General features: G+C 36.6%; 5 protein-coding genes across 8 annotated transcripts; 2 read left to right on the forward strand and 3 right to left on the reverse strand.

The window, feature by feature from the left end:
- The first annotated feature begins 138 nt into the window (after positions 1–138).
- On the forward strand, positions 139–5,583 carry LOC139104152 (serine-rich adhesin for platelets). Its single transcript, XM_070659422.1, has 6 exons — positions 139–660; positions 728–2,449; positions 2,537–4,254; positions 4,405–4,714; positions 4,952–5,165; positions 5,336–5,583. Exons 2-6 carry the CDS (start codon positions 752–754, stop codon positions 5,560–5,562), a joined length of 4,167 nt encoding a protein of 1,388 aa, XP_070515523.1. The 5' UTR covers positions 139–660; positions 728–751; the 3' UTR covers positions 5,563–5,583.
- Positions 5,584–5,724: 141 nt separating this feature from the next.
- Positions 5,725–8,423, reverse strand: Syx18 (syntaxin 18). Of its 2 annotated transcripts, XM_070659431.1 has the most exons (3): positions 8,080–8,423; positions 6,873–7,977; positions 5,725–5,846 (listed from the first exon to the last, which is right to left on the reverse strand). In XM_070659431.1, exon 2 carries the CDS (start codon positions 7,883–7,885, stop codon positions 6,917–6,919), a length of 969 nt encoding a protein of 322 aa, XP_070515532.1. In that variant the 5' UTR covers positions 7,886–7,977; positions 8,080–8,423; the 3' UTR covers positions 5,725–5,846; positions 6,873–6,916. The 2 variants fall into 2 exon arrangements, with proteins under 2 accessions (XP_070515532.1, XP_070515531.1); XM_070659430.1 differs by having other exon boundaries at positions 5,725–7,977.
- A 131-nt stretch (positions 8,424–8,554) lies between these two features.
- On the reverse strand, positions 8,555–9,615 carry LOC139104158 (mitochondrial assembly of ribosomal large subunit protein 1). The gene is made up of 3 exons (XM_070659433.1): positions 9,235–9,615; positions 8,890–9,150; positions 8,555–8,803 (listed from the first exon to the last, which is right to left on the reverse strand). The coding sequence occupies exons 1-3, from the start codon at positions 9,560–9,562 to the stop codon at positions 8,631–8,633; spliced, it is 762 nt and encodes a 253-aa protein (XP_070515534.1). The 5' UTR covers positions 9,563–9,615; the 3' UTR covers positions 8,555–8,630.
- A 1,238-nt stretch (positions 9,616–10,853) lies between these two features.
- On the forward strand, positions 10,854–18,958 carry LOC139103788 (cell division control protein 6 homolog). The gene is made up of 14 exons (XM_070658775.1): positions 10,854–11,093; positions 11,202–11,487; positions 11,702–12,667; positions 12,749–12,957; positions 13,076–13,216; positions 14,325–14,467; positions 14,590–14,660; positions 14,741–14,881; positions 14,979–15,146; positions 15,226–15,311; positions 15,399–15,521; positions 15,597–15,737; positions 16,123–18,603; positions 18,673–18,958. Exons 2-13 carry the CDS (start codon positions 11,211–11,213, stop codon positions 16,282–16,284), a joined length of 2,628 nt encoding a protein of 875 aa, XP_070514876.1. The 5' UTR covers positions 10,854–11,093; positions 11,202–11,210; the 3' UTR covers positions 16,285–18,603; positions 18,673–18,958.
- Positions 16,825–21,523, reverse strand: Tm9sf4 (transmembrane 9 superfamily protein member 4). 3 transcript variants are annotated; one of them, XM_070658772.1, is made up of 10 exons: positions 21,336–21,523; positions 20,555–20,805; positions 20,287–20,433; positions 20,064–20,219; positions 19,702–19,976; positions 19,299–19,517; positions 19,066–19,223; positions 18,698–18,957; positions 18,443–18,626; positions 16,825–18,203 (listed from the first exon to the last, which is right to left on the reverse strand). In XM_070658772.1, the coding sequence occupies exons 1-10, from the start codon at positions 21,336–21,338 to the stop codon at positions 17,964–17,966; spliced, it is 1,893 nt and encodes a 630-aa protein (XP_070514873.1). In that variant the 5' UTR covers positions 21,339–21,523; the 3' UTR covers positions 16,825–17,963. The 3 variants fall into 3 exon arrangements, with proteins under 3 accessions (XP_070514873.1, XP_070514872.1, XP_070514875.1); XM_070658771.1 differs by lacking the exon at positions 21,336–21,523 and adding an exon at positions 21,036–21,309; XM_070658774.1 differs by lacking the exon at positions 21,336–21,523 and adding an exon at positions 20,956–21,046.
- Positions 21,524–21,719: the final 196 nt, after the last annotated feature.

Here is a 21,719-nt window from a genome sequence, read left to right on the forward strand (position 1 = left end):
CTTTTAATTGGCGAGTCGATCCGCCATGCGTTTAAAGTCTCATTTCTACTAGCGGTCCTGCCGCGTTACGTAACGGGCTTAAAGGTTTCTAAAGCCTAAAGCCCGCCTTTCCCTTTTCCGTTTTTGCGCGCGTCACGCCGTATGTAATAGAAATATGGCGGGTATCGCTTCGCCTTTGTCGTACTGTTTTTGAAGTTGATAGAGGAAAAAAAAAGAAATAAGGGACGACCGGAGATTTCTTCCCAAGAGCGCGGTCTGACGGACGTCCGCGTTTCGATGCTTTCGCGTCGCAGCACGTGGGAGTGCTCGGCTTTCACGAACTTTATCGCTCGTCGCCAGGGATAACGTTGGAATCTACGGGGGAGTAGTCGACTAGTGGAAACGCACGCTCGCGGCAAACACGGACAAATGTGATATCTCGCGGCGGCGATACTCCCGATCGGCGGGAACGTCACGCGTCCCGAGTCTCGCCAAATTTTCGCGCCCGCGCCTCGTCACCCGTTGCTTCGTTCCAGCGGCCTGATCCCGTTCCCGCCGTAACCTTCGTCGCCATTATAAACATCGCTGCGTGCACACGGAACATGCACGCCGCCGCATAGGCTGTAATATTCATTCACAATTATTGCGAATTTACTACCGCCGGTCTTACAGTAATTGCAGGTATTTATTACCTCACATTTTTTTTTCTTTTTAATCGTTGCTCAGTTACATTAATTTAAAATTTTAGAGCACCTGCCGCAACTCGCTGACGATGTCTGACCCGGGCGAAGCGCACAGCCGCGTGTCAGAAACACAGGAGACCTACTGCGAGGGTGACGACGAAGGCATGAATGCTCACAACGAATCGCAAAACGATAGTCAAAATTTTAAACTCGTCGATTCTCAAGCAGTAGACGAGAGCATGACGGAGAAGGTGGAACAGCCACAGGATGAAGAGGTAAATCCTCAGACTTCTTTAATTGAGTCAACAAATTCACAACTAGCTTCTGAAACATCACAATTAGCAGTGGACGACGATACGATAGCGACGAACGAAAAAGACAAAACCGCAACAAATCAAAAAATAGAGATTGAGGCTACTAAAATGTCGCCTGCAAAGGAAGATGAAAATTTCGATGAAGACGAAGTTATTCAAGGTACTCCTCCTCGAAGTTATTCACCATCCACAAAGCGTAATATTGATATTGCAAGTTTGAAGCGTAAGGCTAAAATCATCGATGAACCGCCAGCTAAAATTGCTCGATCGATATTAGCAAACGATACCGCGAGTATTGAGAAGGAGCTTGAAGAAGAAGAAGAAAGTTGTCGGTCTTATGAATCTGATAATTCTCAACAGGAATTATTAAAAAATACGGGCAAGAATGTTATAATAGAAGAAACTCAAGATTTAATCAATGTAGAAGTTACCGAGAAAATTCCCGAGAAAATTCCCGAGAAAACTAAGTCATCTGCAACAGAAGTAATTGATACTCCGGAATTTCATGCCGAAGACACAGATCAACAGCAGGATGAGGTTTCCAAAACGTACGACATTGAAAATAAAGAGAATCTAAATGTTTCTGCCAAATCGACTGACGTCAGTAGCGATGACAGCATTGTTGTTAATATTAATTCAAATGAGAATTCTCAAGTGGAGAACAACCGTCTGTTGGGTGAAATAAAAGAGGAAGTTGCTTCCATGATTATTGTGATAGCCGATGATAAACCTGGAATCGGAACGAACGATACGGAATCTGTAAAGAATAAAGAAATACCGGCAGATGAAAAAAATGAAGTAAAGCAATCAAATTGTATTAATTCTACCAAGAAGACCGATAATGACAATGATGAAGTCTCATCCTCGCAGTCAAAATCGCGAGTCAGTGTAGAATTGATATATGAAGGCGCGAACGAACCTGTTCCGTATAACGAGAATAAATCGGACCAGGAGGTGGTGCAGATCGATGACGACGACGAAAATATTGTTTTGGATTCTTCAACGGAGATAGTACATAATAAACAGGGTACAAAAATCAAACCAGAGGTTGTTCAAATCGACGAGTCGCACGAGGATGAGGAAAAGTTTGTTACTAAAATCCAAGCTACGGACAGAAATCATTCAGAGAGTAAGAGCAGCACCGACTATAGTTACAAATCTGTGGAGAGCATGAAAGAGTCATCCCTCGGCTCGAAAGACACGAAACTGACGAATGGCAGCAGCGAATCTAAAAAATGCGACTCCGACGTGACTCTGAGTTTAGGCTCTGATACGTTATCTTTATGCGAAGAACAGAATCTGTCTACTGCAATGATGACCACACATAATAAAAAAAAGAAAAACAAGTGTAACTCTTTTGCATCTAAAGACATGGATATCGATATTGTAAACGTAAGCGACAACGAAACGTCTAATGTAGAAGAAAAAAACAAGTCTGGTCTAGCATACAACAGTATGACTAAGACGGTACAGGTGAGCATCATAAAAAATACCTAAATTAATTAATCAACATAGACAAGTGTTATATGCAAATTTAAATGCATGAAAATACTATTACAGGTAGAGCGAGATATTGGGGTATATCTAAAGCTCAAGTGTGTGATGCACATGGATGAGAACACGAAGGAGATCGTGAGTAAGGAATTATCTGCAGTTCAATGCGAATCCGTAACAATTGAGCCCTTGGTGGCAAGCAGACAGAAGAACGAAGACAGCCAGTCCTCATTGGCAGATATCTCTGACAACAAGGATTCACCGCCTGGTTCCGTGAACAGCAACGTTCAACCATACCAGTTGAATCCGTCCCGGTTGTCCCTCATGTCCACGTTAAGTTCATCCAGCTCGGCGTCGAGTGCTGCTTCTTTGGCAGTAAGACTCGCTTTGAAAAGCGGCGCGCACTTATTTCCGATGCCGGTGGGTCCAGCGAAGCATGCGAAAAAAACCTCCCACGAGATGTCGACGACGGATAAACAAGCGTTAGACGAGACTTATGATCGTTTTACACGCGAATGGAAGAACCACCGATTACTTACAACAACGGTCTTGAATTACGTAAACGCAGAATTAGGTAGTGTCGATACTTTCGCGAATGTGAGCAACGAGCGGCTAGACGATCATCACTTGGAGAAAAATAATATGCTCTCGTCGACACCGTCAGACGAAATTGCGAATGTAAATATGGAGTCTCCTGTCACATCAAAGAGCATAGAAAAAAACGACGTTAAGAGAGTAATAAGCAAATTATCGAGGTGGAACTTCAAAATTAATACTCCAAAGGAACTAAATAAATATATGTCCATCACAGAAGCAGGTCCATCGTCGAGCAAAAGAAAAGTAAGCGAGACAGAAAATGCGAAAAATAAACTTAAAGTAAGTGAGGCTGTTTTGGCCGACGATCTGATTGGTAAAATGGTATTTGCCAAGTGGTCCGACAACAATTATTATCCCGGTAGGGTGACTGATCGATTAAAAACCAAATATAAAGTAAATTTCTGTGATGGTAAAAACAAGACGCTCATACCGGAATTTGTCATACCAATACCAAAGATTTTGAAGGAGGGCCTGTCCGTGTACGCTATTTCAAATACAAATGATTATGGTTCCTGCGGTATTATTGTCAATTCTGAAACGTCGGATGGCAATACGTACTATACAGTGGAGACTGACGATAATGTGCAATTGCAAGTGCGAGTGCAAGAGATTTTCTTATCTGCCGATCAAGCACAGGTGCTAAAAGAAGAGGTAAATTCTACAGATATGAGACTCTTACTGAACTCGCCGAAAACGCTCGGCCAATTAACTTTAGACAACATGGTCGACGGCCAACGACGTTCGAAAAGAATTACCGGTACGCCTGTTTTTTCGACTCCCAAGTCTAAATCTAGAAGCAATGCCGCCGGAACAAGCACACCGTCCAGTACAATCAAAGCGGAACCTTCTGTATCCGGCATGTCCGGAAAACGACGGGAAAACAAAAAGACGGGAAAAAGACTATTGTTGGAGAATGAAAATTTATATTCCAGCGACTCAAATGTCGAAATGAGTGAAATTCAAGATAATTATTATACTTTAATGGGCATACAGGAAGAAACATTCGGTACATCTGACGAACAATGTGCGAAAGGTCCGCCAAACAGAATCAAAAGCAAGTCAGGTAGAAGAAAAAAGTTAGAAGACCCGCAAATAATCGCGACGCACGGTCCGATCCCAAGAAATCCTAACATCTTCAAAGGAATGTCGTTCATCCTTACTTACGCACCTTCAAAGCTACTGCACAGGTATTTTCTTAATATACATATAATAATATAATTATAATAATAAAAAAAAAAAAAATTTAATCTAAATATTCAATAAAATTATTTTTCGTATTTATTTGTCTCATTCGATATTCAATTCAATATTTGCTAACTTATTTTGTGCTACTTCAGGTATCTGGAAGATTCATCTGAGAGATGTACAAAAACAAATTCAAACGTGGAAACAGAAGGCACTGAAACAGATTTTGAAACCGAATACGAAGACGACTGGGACCAGCATTTTAAGCGTGACAGACTACAGGCTCAAATTATCTCAGGCGGTGGGAAAGTTTACGATGATTTCGAACAGGTACCAAAGGAAGACTATAGCGACACGATATTAATTACGAACGTGCCGAATACCACGGCGAAAAGCATATTGTGTCTATCGGTTGGTATCCGCGTGTGTAATCACAAATGGATCATCAGATGCTGTACAGAGGTAAAGCGATATTCATTATTTGATATTAATTTTTATATTTGTTTTAACATTAATACGTTTAAACATTTGTTACTTATTTGTATCTTTATTAAATGTGTTCTCGATCTACAATCTTATTGTATTGTATTTTACGTTACAATTTTTTTTTTCGCTATATTTATCAGTCTTGTTCATTTATATAATATTTAACAACGATAACAAATAATAGTAATTTAAATAATATTATATATTTTTTAGGAAAAACTTGTGAGTCTGTTTGAATATGCTCTTCCAAATGGCTGGAGTTTTGAAAAGAAACTTTACATAGAAAGATTCCAAGCAGGCGAAGATAAACCGTTGTTAAAAGTCATTGTAATAATTCCTAATCTGACGTTTCTCGGACAATTTGTGGCATTCTGGCGGCAAGTTTGCGAAAATGCAGGCGCGGTAGTTTTGATCGCGGAGGACTCAGGTATTTACAGCAAATTTTGAAAAATTATTAATATATAAATTCAGTGATATTATAAATATTAAAAATAAAACACTACATACTATTAAAATAAAAAAAAAATTAAAAATTATCTGATTTCCGTGTGTTACTTCAAATCAATAATTTATATAATTTATGAAATATTGTTTTAGTGGCCTTGGAGGAAACGACGGATTTTGACAGTGATATAGTAATCGTATCTAATCAGAGGTGCCCATCATGGGTAATAAATGGGGCGGCTCGATTAAAAATTCCAGTGCTATCCACTATGTGGGTGGTTCAGTGTATAATCGAGGGTAGACGCTGTCTGCCAGACCAGCATCCATGTTATAAATATAATTATGTATTTAGAAAAAAGGAAAACGCTTTCGATGACTAGAGAGCCGTTGTATTTACACGCGTAAGTACGTCGCCTATGATCATGACGTATTATAGAATATATTTTATTATATTAATATTCTCGTTTATTTTTTGAAATTCTTTTTCATTTTTTTTTTCTATGTAAATTTTTCCAAGAAGAAAAAAGAAATTACAAGCATAATCATGAAAATTAAAATTTTTTATTTATTTTATTAATTTTTTTTTTTTGTTTTTTTGTTTCTTGTTATTATATTTATCCTTTACGTTTTATCCTTGACACATCAGCATTGCGCGACGCGTCATCTTTAAAAAAAAAAAAAAAATCTTAAATTATTCTTCCTTTTTAATTTACACGTTTGATATAATGAAAGATAGTAGTTCATGCCTCTTGATATGGCAATTTATTTTTGCGTGGTCGGTACGAGTACGCAACGATCTTGATATATGCGTTATATATTTGTTTTTCATAAGAATATGTGCGTAAGAATTTACACTTTTATAAGATTTTTGTACAAAAATAAACCTGCGCTTTACTATAAAAATTAATATTGCAAGAACGTGGATCCCTGTGTGTAAAGCGATGTCTACAACTGATCAGTAATTCAATCGTGATCATTTCGCGTTTATTCCTTGATCAAAGATACCAAACTCATTTCAGTCGACGCAATGGATATATATTAAAAAAAAAATGATAAAATTTCATATCAATAAATAAGTTTTTACATTTTTGATCGACATTTTACAAATGAACACATCTACCGTAATTATCTGATAAAAAATCTAATTGATTTAATAACAAAACTTATCTTTCGTAGATTTGTATTAGAAATTAGAAATAACAAATTTTTTGTTAATTATAAAATTAATATAAATTGAATTTTACGGTAATTCCATAATATATTCCTTTTGAAATGAACTGACCCTTCTAAATGTAACAAACTAGAGTTTATCGCTACTGTTTGTAAAATTTAAAGTTTTATTAAAATAAATTACAGAGTAGATGTGTTCCTGTATATGCATATATATGCGGCAGGAGATGCAATGTATATAAGTAAATATTATACAAATTTTATTATATATATACATATATATTATATGTATAAGTTATATAGCTATTATGTACAATAATGTCTAGGGATACAATATAATGACATATTTTGGCAGATATTATCTTGTACTCTTTTTTCGACTTTTAGTAGCATCTCTTTTTTTTTTTTTTTCATTTTTAAGAAATTACCGATTGCAAATTGATTTCAATTCATAAAATTCAATAACGAGAAATATGTTTTTACAGATTGTACTAAATATCATTCTTACAAAATAACTCACCTTTAGTTGTCCGTATCAAGATGTACCCGAAGCTCCGTCGACTTTTATGGATTATACCAATCCAGAAATAACAGCGAGAACGATATCACTAGAAGGAAGAAGAGAATGTACACTCGGAGACCGGCGTTCCGTTGAATCGCTTGTCGAATCTGTTCGTTTGCTTCTTTCACATTCTCCGTCGATCCTACCACTGTCGTCATAAGCCTGTCCAGATCTTTGTCCTGATCTAGAACCTTTTCCGTAAAGATTTCCTGCAGCTCGGCTATATGCACTACCTTGCTCTCGATCTGCTTGACTTCCTCCGTCATGGAAGTCAGCTCATTGTAAAGCTGTTCATTCTCCGCCTCGAACATCTGGACGTCTTCGGCTGACAATTCTTCTTCGTACGTCAACGTATTAACGTCACCGTTGATCTCTTGAATCTTCATCGGGCTCGACTCGCTCGAGTCGTTTCTAGCTTCCTGCTCGTTGACGAACTTCTCTGCCGCGGTCAACGGCAACTTTTTTGCTGCCGCTGGCTGGCTAGCCGACTTAGAATCCACTTGCAGCCTCGTAATCCTCCGCATCTCCATGGCTTTTTTCACTCGCATCGCCTTCTGTTCCGAATATATCTTGCAGACGTTCTTCAGGTAGTCCTCTATCAGCAGCAGCATGATCTCCCGGTGTTCGACGTTCTGCTGGCTGATTTCGGTGCCAGCTGCGATCTCTCGTTTTAGATCCTTGATCAACTGCGAGCAGGTGCTCATTATTCGCTGTGCGCCCAGGTCGATCTCGTCGCGCTCTGCGTCCGTCATGTGCGGCGCGGACGGCAGGTAATTGGAGAAGTTCAGGTAGGCCTTACGATTGTCCAGCAGGAACTCGCGCAGCTTGGAAATTTGCACGACCACCGTGTACACCTTCGCGCAAAAGGTGCTCTTGCTCCTGGCCTTACGCGGCTGGCATTCCGTACCGAGGTCCTTGTTGCGCAAACTTACAGCTTTCACGCTGGCCTTGAACAACGCAGTCACGTCCATTCCTATGATTTGAGTTTCCACCACAAGGGCAGATTATCTTAACTTTTTTTTTTCCTCTCTCTTTCTCTCTCTCTCTCGCTCTTTGCGCAGTCCTGTAAAAATACAAAATGTATTCGAAATTTTTAGGATAAATAATCACGTTTATTGAGATTCGTGACTAAATTAAGACAGACAAAAATTTTCTTTTAACTTACCTTAATTTTTTTTTATTATCAGTGCCTCATTTATGTTGAATCTGTTAATTAAATAACGCCAAAGATGTTACTTGGTATTATCTAGCACCGTTAAACACTCGCATTTTCTTACGAAGTATATTAATAAAATAATAAACGGGTATAATCGCCAGTTCCGCGGACACCTGTCACGCAATCATTTGCTAAAGTCGAGTTAAAGTGAGGTTAGATACGAATATAAACGTGTACTCGATACCGAGGTACAAAAAACGAATAAGAATAATAGAACTTTAACCAAAGCAAAGAAGCTTGTTTCCATAATTTAAAAAACAATATTTTTTTATATTAAAAAAAATGTTCGCTTTTTAATCTAATCATATAATAATTATTACTTAGAAAAAATTACTTTTCCGTATATTAATTTGATATCACGAAGCTCACTAAAGTACATAGACGCCGCTATAAAAAATACGGTTTCAAGTAACATCGACGATACTTTCGTCATTAATTCTATCATCTTTTATTAGACTTTAACTAGGTTTAACGTCGAATCAAAGTACAGACAAAAATCGTCAAGCGGTATCAGCTGGTTGGAAGTCAGTTAAGAAGGAGTTGTATTGTTCCATGATGTTCAGCTCTTCAGCCTTGTTCGTTTTATCGTCGTATTGGGAGCCGACTGCCCACAGCGTTTCCAGGTCGTAGTGCTGTCTGGCTGAATGCGAAAGAATATGCAGAGCAATGTTACCTGCAATATAAGACAATTTTACGGACAGTGTAAAAACAATGCTGTTTTACAATTCAATTAGTTTTCTTAACGGGTAATGAGTCTACCTAAATCCAGAGCCATCCAGTCTTTACAGTTCTTTCCCTCGGTCCTGGGTATCGGGTCGGTTGTGTGCTTTTTTAATTTGTAAATCTTGCGCACAAAGGCGATCAGAGCATTCATATGTTTCTGCGAGTTTCCCGACGCGACGACGATGTAATCTACGTAGGCGTACTCCTTGGGAACCGAGGCGACGAAAATATTTTTGGCTTTGTCCCGTTCCAGCAACTGAACGAGATCTTCGATGTCAAACACTCCAGTAACACCGCCTAATATAAATATAATTTCGTTATTTCTAATTATTGTTCCCCATTTTTTTTTTCAGAAATAATAAAACTCGAATTTGTACTTACGATTTAAATTTATGCCGACGTAAGGATCGTGAATCGTCTCTTCCTTGTCCAGATCCTCGAGGAGGATCTTCTGTTCCTCGCTAACATCGAGGATAACGTCTGCGTCTTTGTCGTGAAAGATCTTGTATTTTACACTTATAGCTCCTGCCAGGTTATGGTCGTTACTTTTGCTCGCATCGTCGTTTTCGTCGTCGCGACTCTTCTCCGCGTTGCTCGAGTACTTCCTCAACCTCAATCGCGAGTACGTTAACGACCGCGTTGCATGACTGCTGAGAATTCCCGACGAATGTCGGGAACGAAGCAAATTTCTCAGGACGCTAAAACGCATGTCGATCTTAAAAAGATTAGGTTAAGTTACAAGGCTGCAGAGGCTATCGTGCGCTCCGCCAGCGCTCGACATATAATACAATTAGATATCTATGTACATAATCGTAAATTACATGCATTATTATATAATTTATAAATATAATTTCCTTCTTAAAATAATTTCTAATTCTTCATTCGTGTGAAATTTCTATTCGTTTCAAAATTGAACGATGAAAGGGAAACGGAGGATACAACAAAAGCCTGTGATGTCTTGCAGCAGTCGATGTATTTAACCAAACAAGATTTGCATGTACAAAATGCTTTCTGTGCGAAAACGTATCCAATCGAGGTTCGTCTCCCTGGAATTCTCAATCTGCTAGGGTCGTTCTTCGAACGGTGAAACGTGACAGGTTGCTTTTCTCACGGCTGAAATAATTCAGTGTGAATTAAAACGTAAGAACATTAACAGTATAGTCATCCTTAAAATTACGCAAATTAAATTTATACCTAGAGATTGTAGAAGGGAACTGATTACTTGGACCTCGCACGCATCTTCCTCCTTTTACGCTTTAGCCTGCGCATCCTCTTCTTGCGCCACTGCAAATTAAGCAAGCAATTAATGTTTAACGTTGAAATTCGAAGTACTTGCGGCTGGAAAGCGCTTCGAGAACGGACCACGTTGATCTCGTCGAAGTAAGAATCAAGGTTATATTTATTCAAGAGCAAGAAGTAAAATAAAAATCTTCCAATTTTCGTTAAAAAATATCCTGAAAATTCGCGTTGAATTATTAAGCTTCTTTTTTTTAAGGTAAAAGCTTTTATCGCGGCGTCGACGTCACGTAAATAAAATCGTTCCGCCAAGCGCGAGCCGTTGTCGGGCAAGCGTGTACTTAGCTCGGCGAAATAATTACATGTACTCCATAAATACGGTAATTATCGATAACAATCAGCGCTGGCTTACCTTAGCTCTCATCTCGCCGCTTAGACGATTTTAAATCGTCCCAGAATCGTCAGATTACTTCGGATTTCGAAGCAATTTTACCGTGGTCTCTCGAGAACAAGACGAAACATACGTGAAAGAGACGGAAGTGCAGATACGCCGACTCTGGCCGACTCTGGCCAACCCGTGAGCCCTCTGCCTGAACAAGCGTACACTTACGAAATTTTTTAGTAAGTTTCGGAACGCAAAAGTCCGCCATCGTTTCTCCCGCCCGTCGACGCCGTGCTCCCGCCACTTCATAACTTCCGGACAGCGGAACAGAACGAGCGCGCACGAGCTCGTTCGCGCGTTTATTCCGCACCTGTCTTCCCGCCCGTTTAAAGGCCATCCCGCCAAAAATGCAGTCGCAGCTGGAGCACAGACGGTTACGCTTGTCGCACGGCAAACTACGTGTCTCGTCGGAAATTCAGTGGACGGTTATCGACGCATTAAATAGCTGACGCGGCGAGTTCTTTCATTTATTTTCTAACTGAGGTTTTAAGAATTTACGGCGACGGTGAGTGACTTGTGCTCGGTTAATTTATATCTCAAACGTACGAGCGAAGTTTTTTAGGTACGTTTCAATGTCAGTTAAACCGAAATTTTTGGTTGCAGAGAGCTCACCGAATTAAGTATCGCTTGTTTTTATTAACGAGAATATTCGGTGATATTTTTTTTGCAGATAAGAACGATGTCTAACAAGCAGACCACTATTTCCTTTCCCGTGCGAAAGAAATGCAATTTTTACGGCCGCAAAGAAGAAGAGGCGAAGGAGGATTTCACAGCTGCGACGGCGAGGCAAATGCCGTCAAGGTACATCCCAACCGTCAAGAAGATCGTCACTTTAACCAGCAGTGAGTCCGAGTCCGATTCCGATATTGAAAATACAACGGACAAGGCATCAAGGAGCAGAAAGACTGAAAACACGGGCAGTAAGTCGAGAAGACGAAAGTGCGACGAGTCAGAAGGTAAATTTTTTTATAATTAATATTTTACTTTACTTAAAATTATTTTAATAAAAATTTGCTTTTGAAACGATTGATTTATATCGCGCAGCATTTCTGTGCTTTGTATAAATTGTGCAATATAATTTTTCATCATTTAACAATCATACTTTTAATATTTTTAATTTTACATAAACGTTTGCTGCCGAAATAAATTAAATAATAAATTATATTTCAGGTGAATTTTCTCCTACTCCGCCCAAAAGAAAAGACAAGCATGTGCAGTCTTCCCTAACACCATCTACTCTTCTTAATAAATTGATGCTGTCCCCTCAAAAAGAAGGGAAATTAGCTCCCAAACAATTATTTAGCTCTTGCCTTTCCGAGGAAGAAAGCAAGTTAATTTCCAAGCCAACATTGGAATTTAATAAATACCAAAACGCACGTAAATCATTGCACAGTTCTATAACAGAAGATTTACCTGGAAGGGAAGAGGAATTAAAAAAATTGCAAAAATATCTTTTTGAACATCTTAATCAAGAAGCATCAGGTTCCCTGTATATCTCTGGTCCTCCAGGCACTGGCAAAACCGCGTGTTTGTTCAAAATTATGCAGCAGCCTGAAATTAAATCGAAATGTAAGGTGGTCTACATCAATTGCACCAGTATGAAATCTGCAGCTGCCATTTATTCGAAAATAATTCAAGAGCTGTCTATTTCGGGCATAATAAAATCGGAAAAAAACAACAAAGCTATTATAGAAAAATATTTAACGTCTAAACACAAGATGTTGCTTCTGGTGTTAGATGAAATAGATCAATTGGAAAGTAGAAAGCAATCTGTGTTGTATTCTATATTCGAATGGCCTTCTTTTAAAAATTCTAAGCTAATACTTGTTGGGATTGCCAATGCTTTAGATCTGACCGATAGAATATTGCCTAGGCTGCAAGCTAAATGCGAACTGAAACCAGTATTGATGCATTTTGCTCCTTACTCCAAGCAGCAGATATTTGACATAATATCTGCGAGATTAAACGAAGCGAATGCGGCTAATATCTTTACCGTACCCGCGATACAATTCCTCGCCGGTAAGGTGGCCTCAATTTCCGGTGATATTAGGAGAGCTTTAGATATTAGCAGAAGGGTAATAGAATTAGCTGAATCATATCAAATAACACAGGTGCTGCGTCCAACAAATGATAATGGTAATTAATTTTTATACGTGATAGTAATATCACGATAAAACAAATATTATACATTATTAATTTTTTTATTTTTTTATCTAGATACAAATATAGAAACTTTAAAGAAGCAAACGACAGAGAAGAAGCAGGTTGATTTAAAAGAAGTTATTACAGTTTTGAATGGAGTTTATGGAAGTACACAGAATCTCAATGAAAAGCAAGATACATTTCCTCTTCAACAAAAACTGCTGGTTTGTTCTTTACTCCTTATTCTTAATAAAGGACGGAACAAAGATGTTACTGTAGGAATGGTGAGTTCATAAAAATATATATTATAATTAAAATAAAATTCATACACATAATATTGTAATTAATTCATTTATTAGATTAATTTTTATTGTACATTAAATAATATTCTATTCGTTTCAGCTGTACGAAGTATATCGAAAAGTTTGTAAAAAACGTAATATATCCGCCGTTGACAATTCCGAGTTCGTGAATATGTGCTCGTTAGTAGAAACCAGAGGCATTTTACGAATCGTTGGCAAGAAGGAGGCTCGTCTGTGCAAAGTAAACTTGCAGTGGGATCAGGAAGAGCTGGATGCTGCTTTTCAGGACAAACAGATGATGGCCGATATTATCAATGATACAAGTTGTTTATAAAACTAAGGAATTAAGGACTTTTAACGTTGTACGATTTTGTTACGCCTATATTATAATTTCTTTCAAATTTTGTATATATAATATGAGCAGCTTGATAGTTATCAATAATTTAATATTATTATCAAGTTTTATACGTCACACTTAAAAACAAATTTTAAGTTAGTGTGAATGCTAGGAGTCTTTATTATATACATATATAAGACTGATTGTATTTATTATATATTTTATACTATTAAATCTTAAAATTTATATGGACTGTATTAAGTAATCAATGTAAAAAAAAGTCTGTTTTAATGGTTGCAAATAAAACTTGTGCCTGTAAATATCCTGTATTAAAATAGACGATCTTAATTATAAATATTTAACACAAGAGTATGAAAATAATATAATTAAAAAAAATATTGATAACTATCTTTGAGATTTAATTTTTTTTTTTGTAATAAAATAAGAAACGTTATCGCGACCGCGTGTCATTTTTAACGGCCTTACACTTGCTATAATTTTTACAATGAGACATGGAATACAAAACTTAAAAAAAGATTAAAAAATTGTATCTTTCTGCGAAGAAGTATGAACATAAATTGTACCACACAGACCAAACCTATAATGTCCCGCTCTTACGTGTGATCCGTGTGATCGTGTGAGAGTAAACTCCAAGTAATGTTAGGTCAGAAGTTAGGTTAAGATTTGTATTGTTTACACGGTGCATAGATAGTAAAAAAATGACACTATCAAAGCTTAATATGTAAGATAAAAGACTTGTATTTATTAATTTTGTATGAATCTCATAGAATCTCAAGGATGTTGTATCTCAAAGCAATTCTTCCTAGAACGCTCTTTAACGTAGGCTTAGGTTTTGCGCTTGTATTATTCTTTTGTGAATATCTTATATACTATGTGGTGCTTGTACAGGTGAGTCTTTACGATTTTTATTTATATATCGTGTAAAATTTTATACCGCTTAAACACAATTTTGCCCATAATAAGAACTTAAAAATTAATATTTGATATTTAGTGCGAATGGCCCGATCTGGACTCGCGAAAAGAAGATTTTACTTTACAAGGAGAATTAACAGACAGGCCTGTCAAAGCTATGTTTATAGCAGATACTCATTTATTAGGCTCCAGAGAAGGCCACTGGTTTGATAAACTTCGAAGGTTTGTATTTCCAAGTTTAATTTTTTTTTGTGTTAAATTTTTTTTTTTTTTATTTTAATTTTTACTTTTTTTAATGTAGTACACTTGCATATGTATTGAAAAATTGATACACATTGCTCTAGAGAATGGCAGATGTACAGAGCATTCCAAACAATGATGACATTACACCGACCGGATGTGGTTTTTGTATTAGGTAATTTTTTTTTTTTTTTTTTTTTATTATCGTTTTAATTGTATTATGTTCTGATATTTATGTTATTTCGCGACATTTAGGTGATGTTTTCGATGAAGGAAAATGGTGTGGTGCTATGGAGTTCGAATATTATATAAAAAGATTCCATTCCTTGTTTTATGTACCTAAAAACACACATGTCTATGTTGTCGCTGGAAATCACGATATGGGATTTCATTATGGTACGGTAATGTAGCAATTTTTACTTCATACTTGAATTTAGTATAAATATATTTTTCAACAATTATATCTGGCTCATTTCTCGAAATATGCTTTCAGCAATTACGCCATATCGTAATCAGCGCTTTATTAATGGCTTGAAAAGTCCGAATGTGCGACGACTGAGTTTAAGAGACAATCACTTTGTCTTAATTAACAGCATGGCATTGGAAGGGGATGGTTGTTTCCTGTGCCGACCAACCGAGATTGCAGTGAATAAAATAGCTAGTAAGCTATCACTTTTATGCTCTTGTATTAGCTTTTTTTTTTCAATTATTAAACGTTCTCTACGTGTATTGTATTGCAGAGGATCTTAAATGTGCAAAAAAAGGTGGCAACGATTGTCGTAACGCAAGCACAATTCCCAGATATAGCAGGCCTATATTATTACAAGTCGGTCTCTTAAAATCGTAATAATTTATAAATAAAGTATTTTCAAAGATTTTATTTGAAAGATTAATAAAACTATTCCTTATTTAGCATTATCCGATGTATCGAGAATCGGATAAGATTTGTAACGAACTGGATCAGGCTCCCGACGAGTTAAAAGCCATCAAGTTCCGAGAACGGTGGGAGTGCTTGTCAAAGGAAGCGTCAGAACAGGTACGTTCAAGAGCATTTGATTAATTTTTTAATCAACAGTACATATTCAGTATTAATATAAAACTTATTCCGCAGCTTTTGGACATATTGAATCCCCGACTGATTGTCGCCGGGCACACTCATCACGGCTGTAGAAAGATACATCGGGACGATATTCTGGAATTCACGATTCCTTCGTTCAGCTGGCGTAATAAAGTCAACCCATCTCTTTTAATGGTAAAATTTAATCTTTTAATATTTTGACATTAATTAATGTTCGGCTTTTTGATATTAATTACAACTTTAGCTCGAAGCAGAGATAAAAATGGAAAATAGGACGCAAAAAATATGGTTAATAATTTAAGGACTATAATTTATTATATTTACTAAAAATTATGTTGGATAAATAATATTTTTCAAACTTTTCATTGTCTGATTTTCAGACATTAAAATTCTTAATAATTATTTACTGATCCTGGTATTAAACAGATCTTCAAATGATCGGAGCACGATATATTTAACTGGAATTCTTTATATTATTATCATTATGGCTTTTTTTTAATGAGTTAATTATCTCTTGTTGAGACACAATATATGTATATGCAAATTATTTCTATTTTAGGGTACTTTCACTCCCAGCAATTATTCCGTTTCCAAATGTTACATGCCCATGGAATCTACTGTGATCACTATTTATAAATGTAGTCTCCCATGCATACTGATATATTTGATTATAAAACTCAGGCCGAGGCGTCGCGCGTATTCGCGCTTGAAAATGCCTTGACTAACTATATCGTGACATGTTTGAACGCGAACGAGCGTATAATTCTATATACAATGCAATTTGTAGAGGCGATAACTCTTGAAATTAGGACATATCTGTATACACTTTTCATACACACTATTATATATTATTTACAACAGTAATAGTATAAAATACTTTTGTGATATATCATAGTTGTAACGATGTCAATATCGATGTATATAGAATTTTATTACGAAAAACTTGCGGTTTGTTCACTAAAAGACTTAATATAAGTACCGCGGCATAGTTTTACACAAGTGCGTCGTAAAAAAAAAAAAAAAATTATAAATCAAATCGAGTTAACAAAATTAAACACACGAAGAGTTACGATAACGATATCCAGAAGCTGAAAAAAGCTGAACGTTGCACTTGTACGAACATAAAGTAAATATTCAAAACGATATCACTAATCATATACACTGCATATTGCGCTTATTGTTATTATAATAATAATCGGCCAAGACAGTTGCGAAACTGCATGTTAAATTTTTACATAAAAAAAAAAAAAAAAAAACGACAAACACTTTAGACTGGGTTATTTTTATCGGCTATATAATACTTTCCCACATTGAGTGTTACTAATATCACATTACTTTAATATTTTTACAGAGTTTCTCGTTCTTGAACAAGAAATGTTATTGATATAGCCCACGGATTTAAGAATATATGGACCGTGTCAAGGCTCAGAGCCTGCCGAATTTGCGGTAAAGTGAGTGTAGTAATATCTTTTTCTATGATAGGACACTGTCCCGTGTTTCTGCTGCATATCCGGTGGTTACAGAGCCGATGGTAACTGATAATGTCCCCTTATAAAAAGAGACAATAAGCGAATAAAAAAAAGTTTCGTTCCCCTTACCGCAAATTTGGCGAACCCCTTGCCCATCCACTCACTTTAAACTTCGTCCATATATTCTTACGTCTATGATATAGTCAACATTCAACAGTTATTAGTTCAATTTAACTTTTTTTTTGTGTGTGCATGTAAATCATAAGTACTTATAAAAAATCCTTGCAACTAAGATTATATAAATAAAATAGATTTATTATACATTGGAGCTCCACATTCGCGCACAATTTTTATATATTTACAAGTTTGAAAAATAATAGCAAAAATTAATAAAAGATCGTAATTTCTGCAATGGTTTTTTTTTAAATAAAAATATTATAACTTATTCCTCTTTGCTACAATATTTAGTCTTAAATAAAAAAAAAAAGAGGAACAAATATGACAAAAAAAAAAAAGAAAAACTTTTCTTAAAAGTATATCTACCTTTTAATAATACTTTTTCTTATTGCCTCTCAATCTATGTAATCGCGGGAATTTTACATATCTTACGCCATGCGGCGAACATGGAGCTTAATTGTACTTATGACAGACGTAAGAATATACATGTTGAAATTCTACATTGATACATCAAATATACGTACCTGTCAGTCACATAATCCTGTGCAGCACTCGCAAGTTCAAAATTTTGTGGAAGATGAGATGCACGCGTTTTGTTTCACTTATATTTTTACACTTAATTATTTTTACAAAAACTTCAACTCTCTGCATCTTTCTCACTCTTTCTCTCGCTCCTTTTTTTCTTCTTTAGTTGGTTAAATTAAAAATCTAAATTTTTTTTTCGCTCATATTACTCGTCTAATGATCATTTTGACTAGTCTATTTTGACAGCCGCGTAAATCTTCCTGATGAAAGCATACGCGGCAAAGAAACCAATTGTGCCGGTCAGCAACCAAAATGTGAGAACCATTAATGCGGTATAACCGAAATACATAAGAGTTGGCACTAGCTCGGTGATTTTCAATTTGGTGACAAAGTAAAAGACGGAATATGCCAGCACGTAGACCGCTGATCCGCCGCTCACGATAAAACTGCGCCACCACCATCTGTAATCCTAAAGTCAGAATAGTAAAGTGTAAAAATAAGAACACAAAAGAAAAAAAAAAAAGATACAAATTATGAAAACGGTACATGAGTCGAAACTATAGACGATAGAGTACAGAAAAATTTAATTTAAAGTCAAAAATAAATTATAAAATTTTTATTAAACAAAAAAAAATTAAACAAAATTAATTATTAACTCGAAAAGAATTTTATTAATATATATATATATTTTTTTAGTATTATACTTACTTCGCCGCACAACTGGAAGTACACCATGACTATTGATATTTGCGAGCATGAGATTACAAGAATACAGAAAACGAGGAATAAAAATCCAAAAAGATAATAAAACTGATTTTCCCAGAGCGCAGTTAAGATGAAGAAGAGCTCTATAAATACCGCGCCAAACGGTAAAATTCCAGCCATTAGAGTGCTACAAAAATTATTTTTTTTATTAATAATTTTTAATTCTTTATTAGTAATTAAAAATTCATTCACGCTTACCATAATACTGGATTCATGTACCAAAGCTGATCAGGAACTTGTCTGGGAATTTGATTTGTTCTGACCGGATGCGTAAAAGGCTGTTTGCGATAGCCGAAAAAGTAACCGAGATAAACGAGAGGTAGCGAAATGCCGAACCAAAGGCATAGCAAAGCTACCATCGTCGAGAAGGGAACAGCACCAGAGCTATGTTTTCCCCATATAAAGAAATTTAGGAAGAAACATGTCGTGAAAACTATACCCGGATAGAACGTCGCTGTCTGCAACAATACATATTAATTTTTACATTAGAAGTTATGGAAATATATATATGTTTCGTACGTACTAAATTCACGTTGTACGAATATTTAATTTTTATATAATCTTACCAATAAAGCTGCTTTTCTCCACTCTCGACCTCGCATAGTTTTATACAACCGAGCCGAGAAGTAGCCGGCAATTAAACCGGAAAACACGTACAAAAATATCGCGCAAGTACCCAAAGCTCCTCGACTTGCTGGCGACAACATTCCTAGCATCGCAAAGACTGCGGGAATAAACAGGTATAAACATGTATTTGCTATAATTTACATTGCTTTGCTAGATTTTAATTTGTCCCTACATATTGTGATCAGAGCCATGAAAAATATCTGGATGCCACTGCCAATCACGGCGGCGAATAAACGTGAGTTCGTCGGCGGTCGAAATACGTCTCCGTGAACCAATTTCCAACCAGTCTCCTCGATAGTTTCATCCAGACCTGCTAGACTGTCACTCTCACCCGCATTGTAACGAGCTATATCTCTTCTGAGTGTTCTTACCATAATCATCGTAAGAATTCCTGCAATAAACAATTAAAATATATTTAATATCGATATATATCGAGTGATATCTACAAATTATTATTATGAATTTACAGAAGTTTAAAAGACACAAATAAATTATTTTATGTTTAAATTCGCATCATTTTTCGTATGTAAAAATAAAAAATTTTGTTTAATATTATAATTATTGCTCATACTCACCAGATAAAAAGAAAACGACAATAAGAGAATTGATGATTGAGAACCAGTGAATCTCGACGTCGCTCATCCCGAGATACACGTCCCATCTGCTTGCCCAGCTGACGTCCGATTGTTTCCATTCCACCGAATACAGGAAGAGCAAACTTGTGCCTTTTAGATTGACAAACTGTGGATTGGCCTCATTTGGTAGAATGCAAGTGTTCCCCTTAAATTCCAATTTAGATGTGTCGATAGATCGAGCTTCCACCTCAAATCCAACTACTCTAAATTCATTTCTGTAAGTAAAACCAAAATTAATTTTTATCACAGCTGTTCGATCTTTCCGTAAATATTTTGTATATGTACGTAAAATGAATACTAACTCGCCATGTTTGTGATAGTTTAACTTTAGTTTAAGATAGTTATTAATATATACTTGATCGTTTATAATTCCGCCAAGACGGTATCCTTGATAAACCACTATATTATTTGTTTCTTTGTGTTTCTTTCTAGTAGCCGCCGGTAGATTATCTATCAATCTAAAAAAAATTCGAGATAAAGACAATCCAAATTACATTGTTTTATAATATATAACAATAAACTAACAAATGCACGAAATATTCATGCTGGATCATCTGAATAACATGTTGAGAATTTGCTTCATCCCAAGTCATCAATTTAGATGGCTTGTGGCACAGCAGCCTGCATGTGATATCTTCTCCCATTACAACTTCATATGGAGTGTTCACTATCCTAAAAAAAAAAAAAAATAATTAGACTTTGTGACATTAAAAAATTAAATAATTTAAAACTGAATAAGATCAAGATAAACAATTTTCTCTAAATTAATGTACACTTTCTCTTAGGTTCTTACCTATCACCACGCAACACTTCTCCTAAATTTTCAGATTTGTAAATAAAAGTTCCATTCTTTGGTAAGCAAAAAGGAAGAGAATAATATTCATATGGTAATTGTGTATGAGTGCTGGTCATTTTAACTGCTTTAACATCAATCTTCTGGCCTTTTTTGAACTCCACTGGAGCAACTCCAGGCACATAGAAGCCATTTGTCTCTATCAAGAGACATACCATCACTAGCACTGCACCATTCTTCTGTAATCTTCCCTGTATAAAAAAAAAATTGATTAATTAATGTTAGATTACAATAGTGTAACAACAAAAATTTAATATAAACCGCTAGTTTAAAAGAAAAAAAATTATTTTCTAGCAAAATGTATTGCTTTATTAATGATAATTATAAAAGCATATGATCACCCCTCATGCATCAATGTATGATAATTAAAGTTGATTGCGATCGAGTGAGAACATCAACAGTGACGAATTGTCATTTTTACGTTTGCGTTTGCCATAAAACCCGTCAGAGTCTGGTGACACGTAATCGCTACCGTAGATACCAGCGACGGAATGAATCATCCGGTTTACGTGGCGTGCACGGAAGGAAGTGGTTGCGTTATCCGGATCGCAAGTCGCTGTCAATTTCGTCCCGAGTACTGGCCTACTGTCGCGAGAAAACGCGCAGGAAAGGAAACAGTTTCGGCGAAGCCGCGTCATGCCCGGGCACGTAAAAAATTCTCCGCCGGGAATCCGAGCCCGGTGGATGTCCCGGTGGGACGGTCAGTGAAAATCGCACCTACCATTCTATGCGATCGCTATGAGTTTTCGACAAGGACGCGCGCCACGCTGTCTCTCGCACAATCGTTTTGCCTTTAGGGTACCTCGCCGCCACCTCGCGAGCTCGCCCACCGACAGACAGCTCCGCGACCGCGGTGAAATTGTCGTCGCATACGCGTCGCGCGCTGTGATGCGGATGGGTGTTCGGCGCGCCAACTTCTCGGGGGAAAATTCCGAGCCGCGTTAATCAACGCCACCTCGACGCAACGGCCCTTTACGAACTAGAGCTCCGAACAATAAAAAAAAAAAATAAAATAAAAAAAAAGCAATCGCCAAACAGGAAGTTGTCGAATCCAGTGACGAGGGTTCGGGAAGAAATCATCGGTTCGTGGCGAGTTTTTCGCAAT

This window comes from Cardiocondyla obscurior, linkage group LG07, assembly GCF_019399895.1.
Source record: "Cardiocondyla obscurior isolate alpha-2009 linkage group LG07, Cobs3.1, whole genome shotgun sequence".
Taxonomy (NCBI): Eukaryota; Metazoa; Arthropoda; class Insecta; order Hymenoptera; family Formicidae; genus Cardiocondyla; species Cardiocondyla obscurior.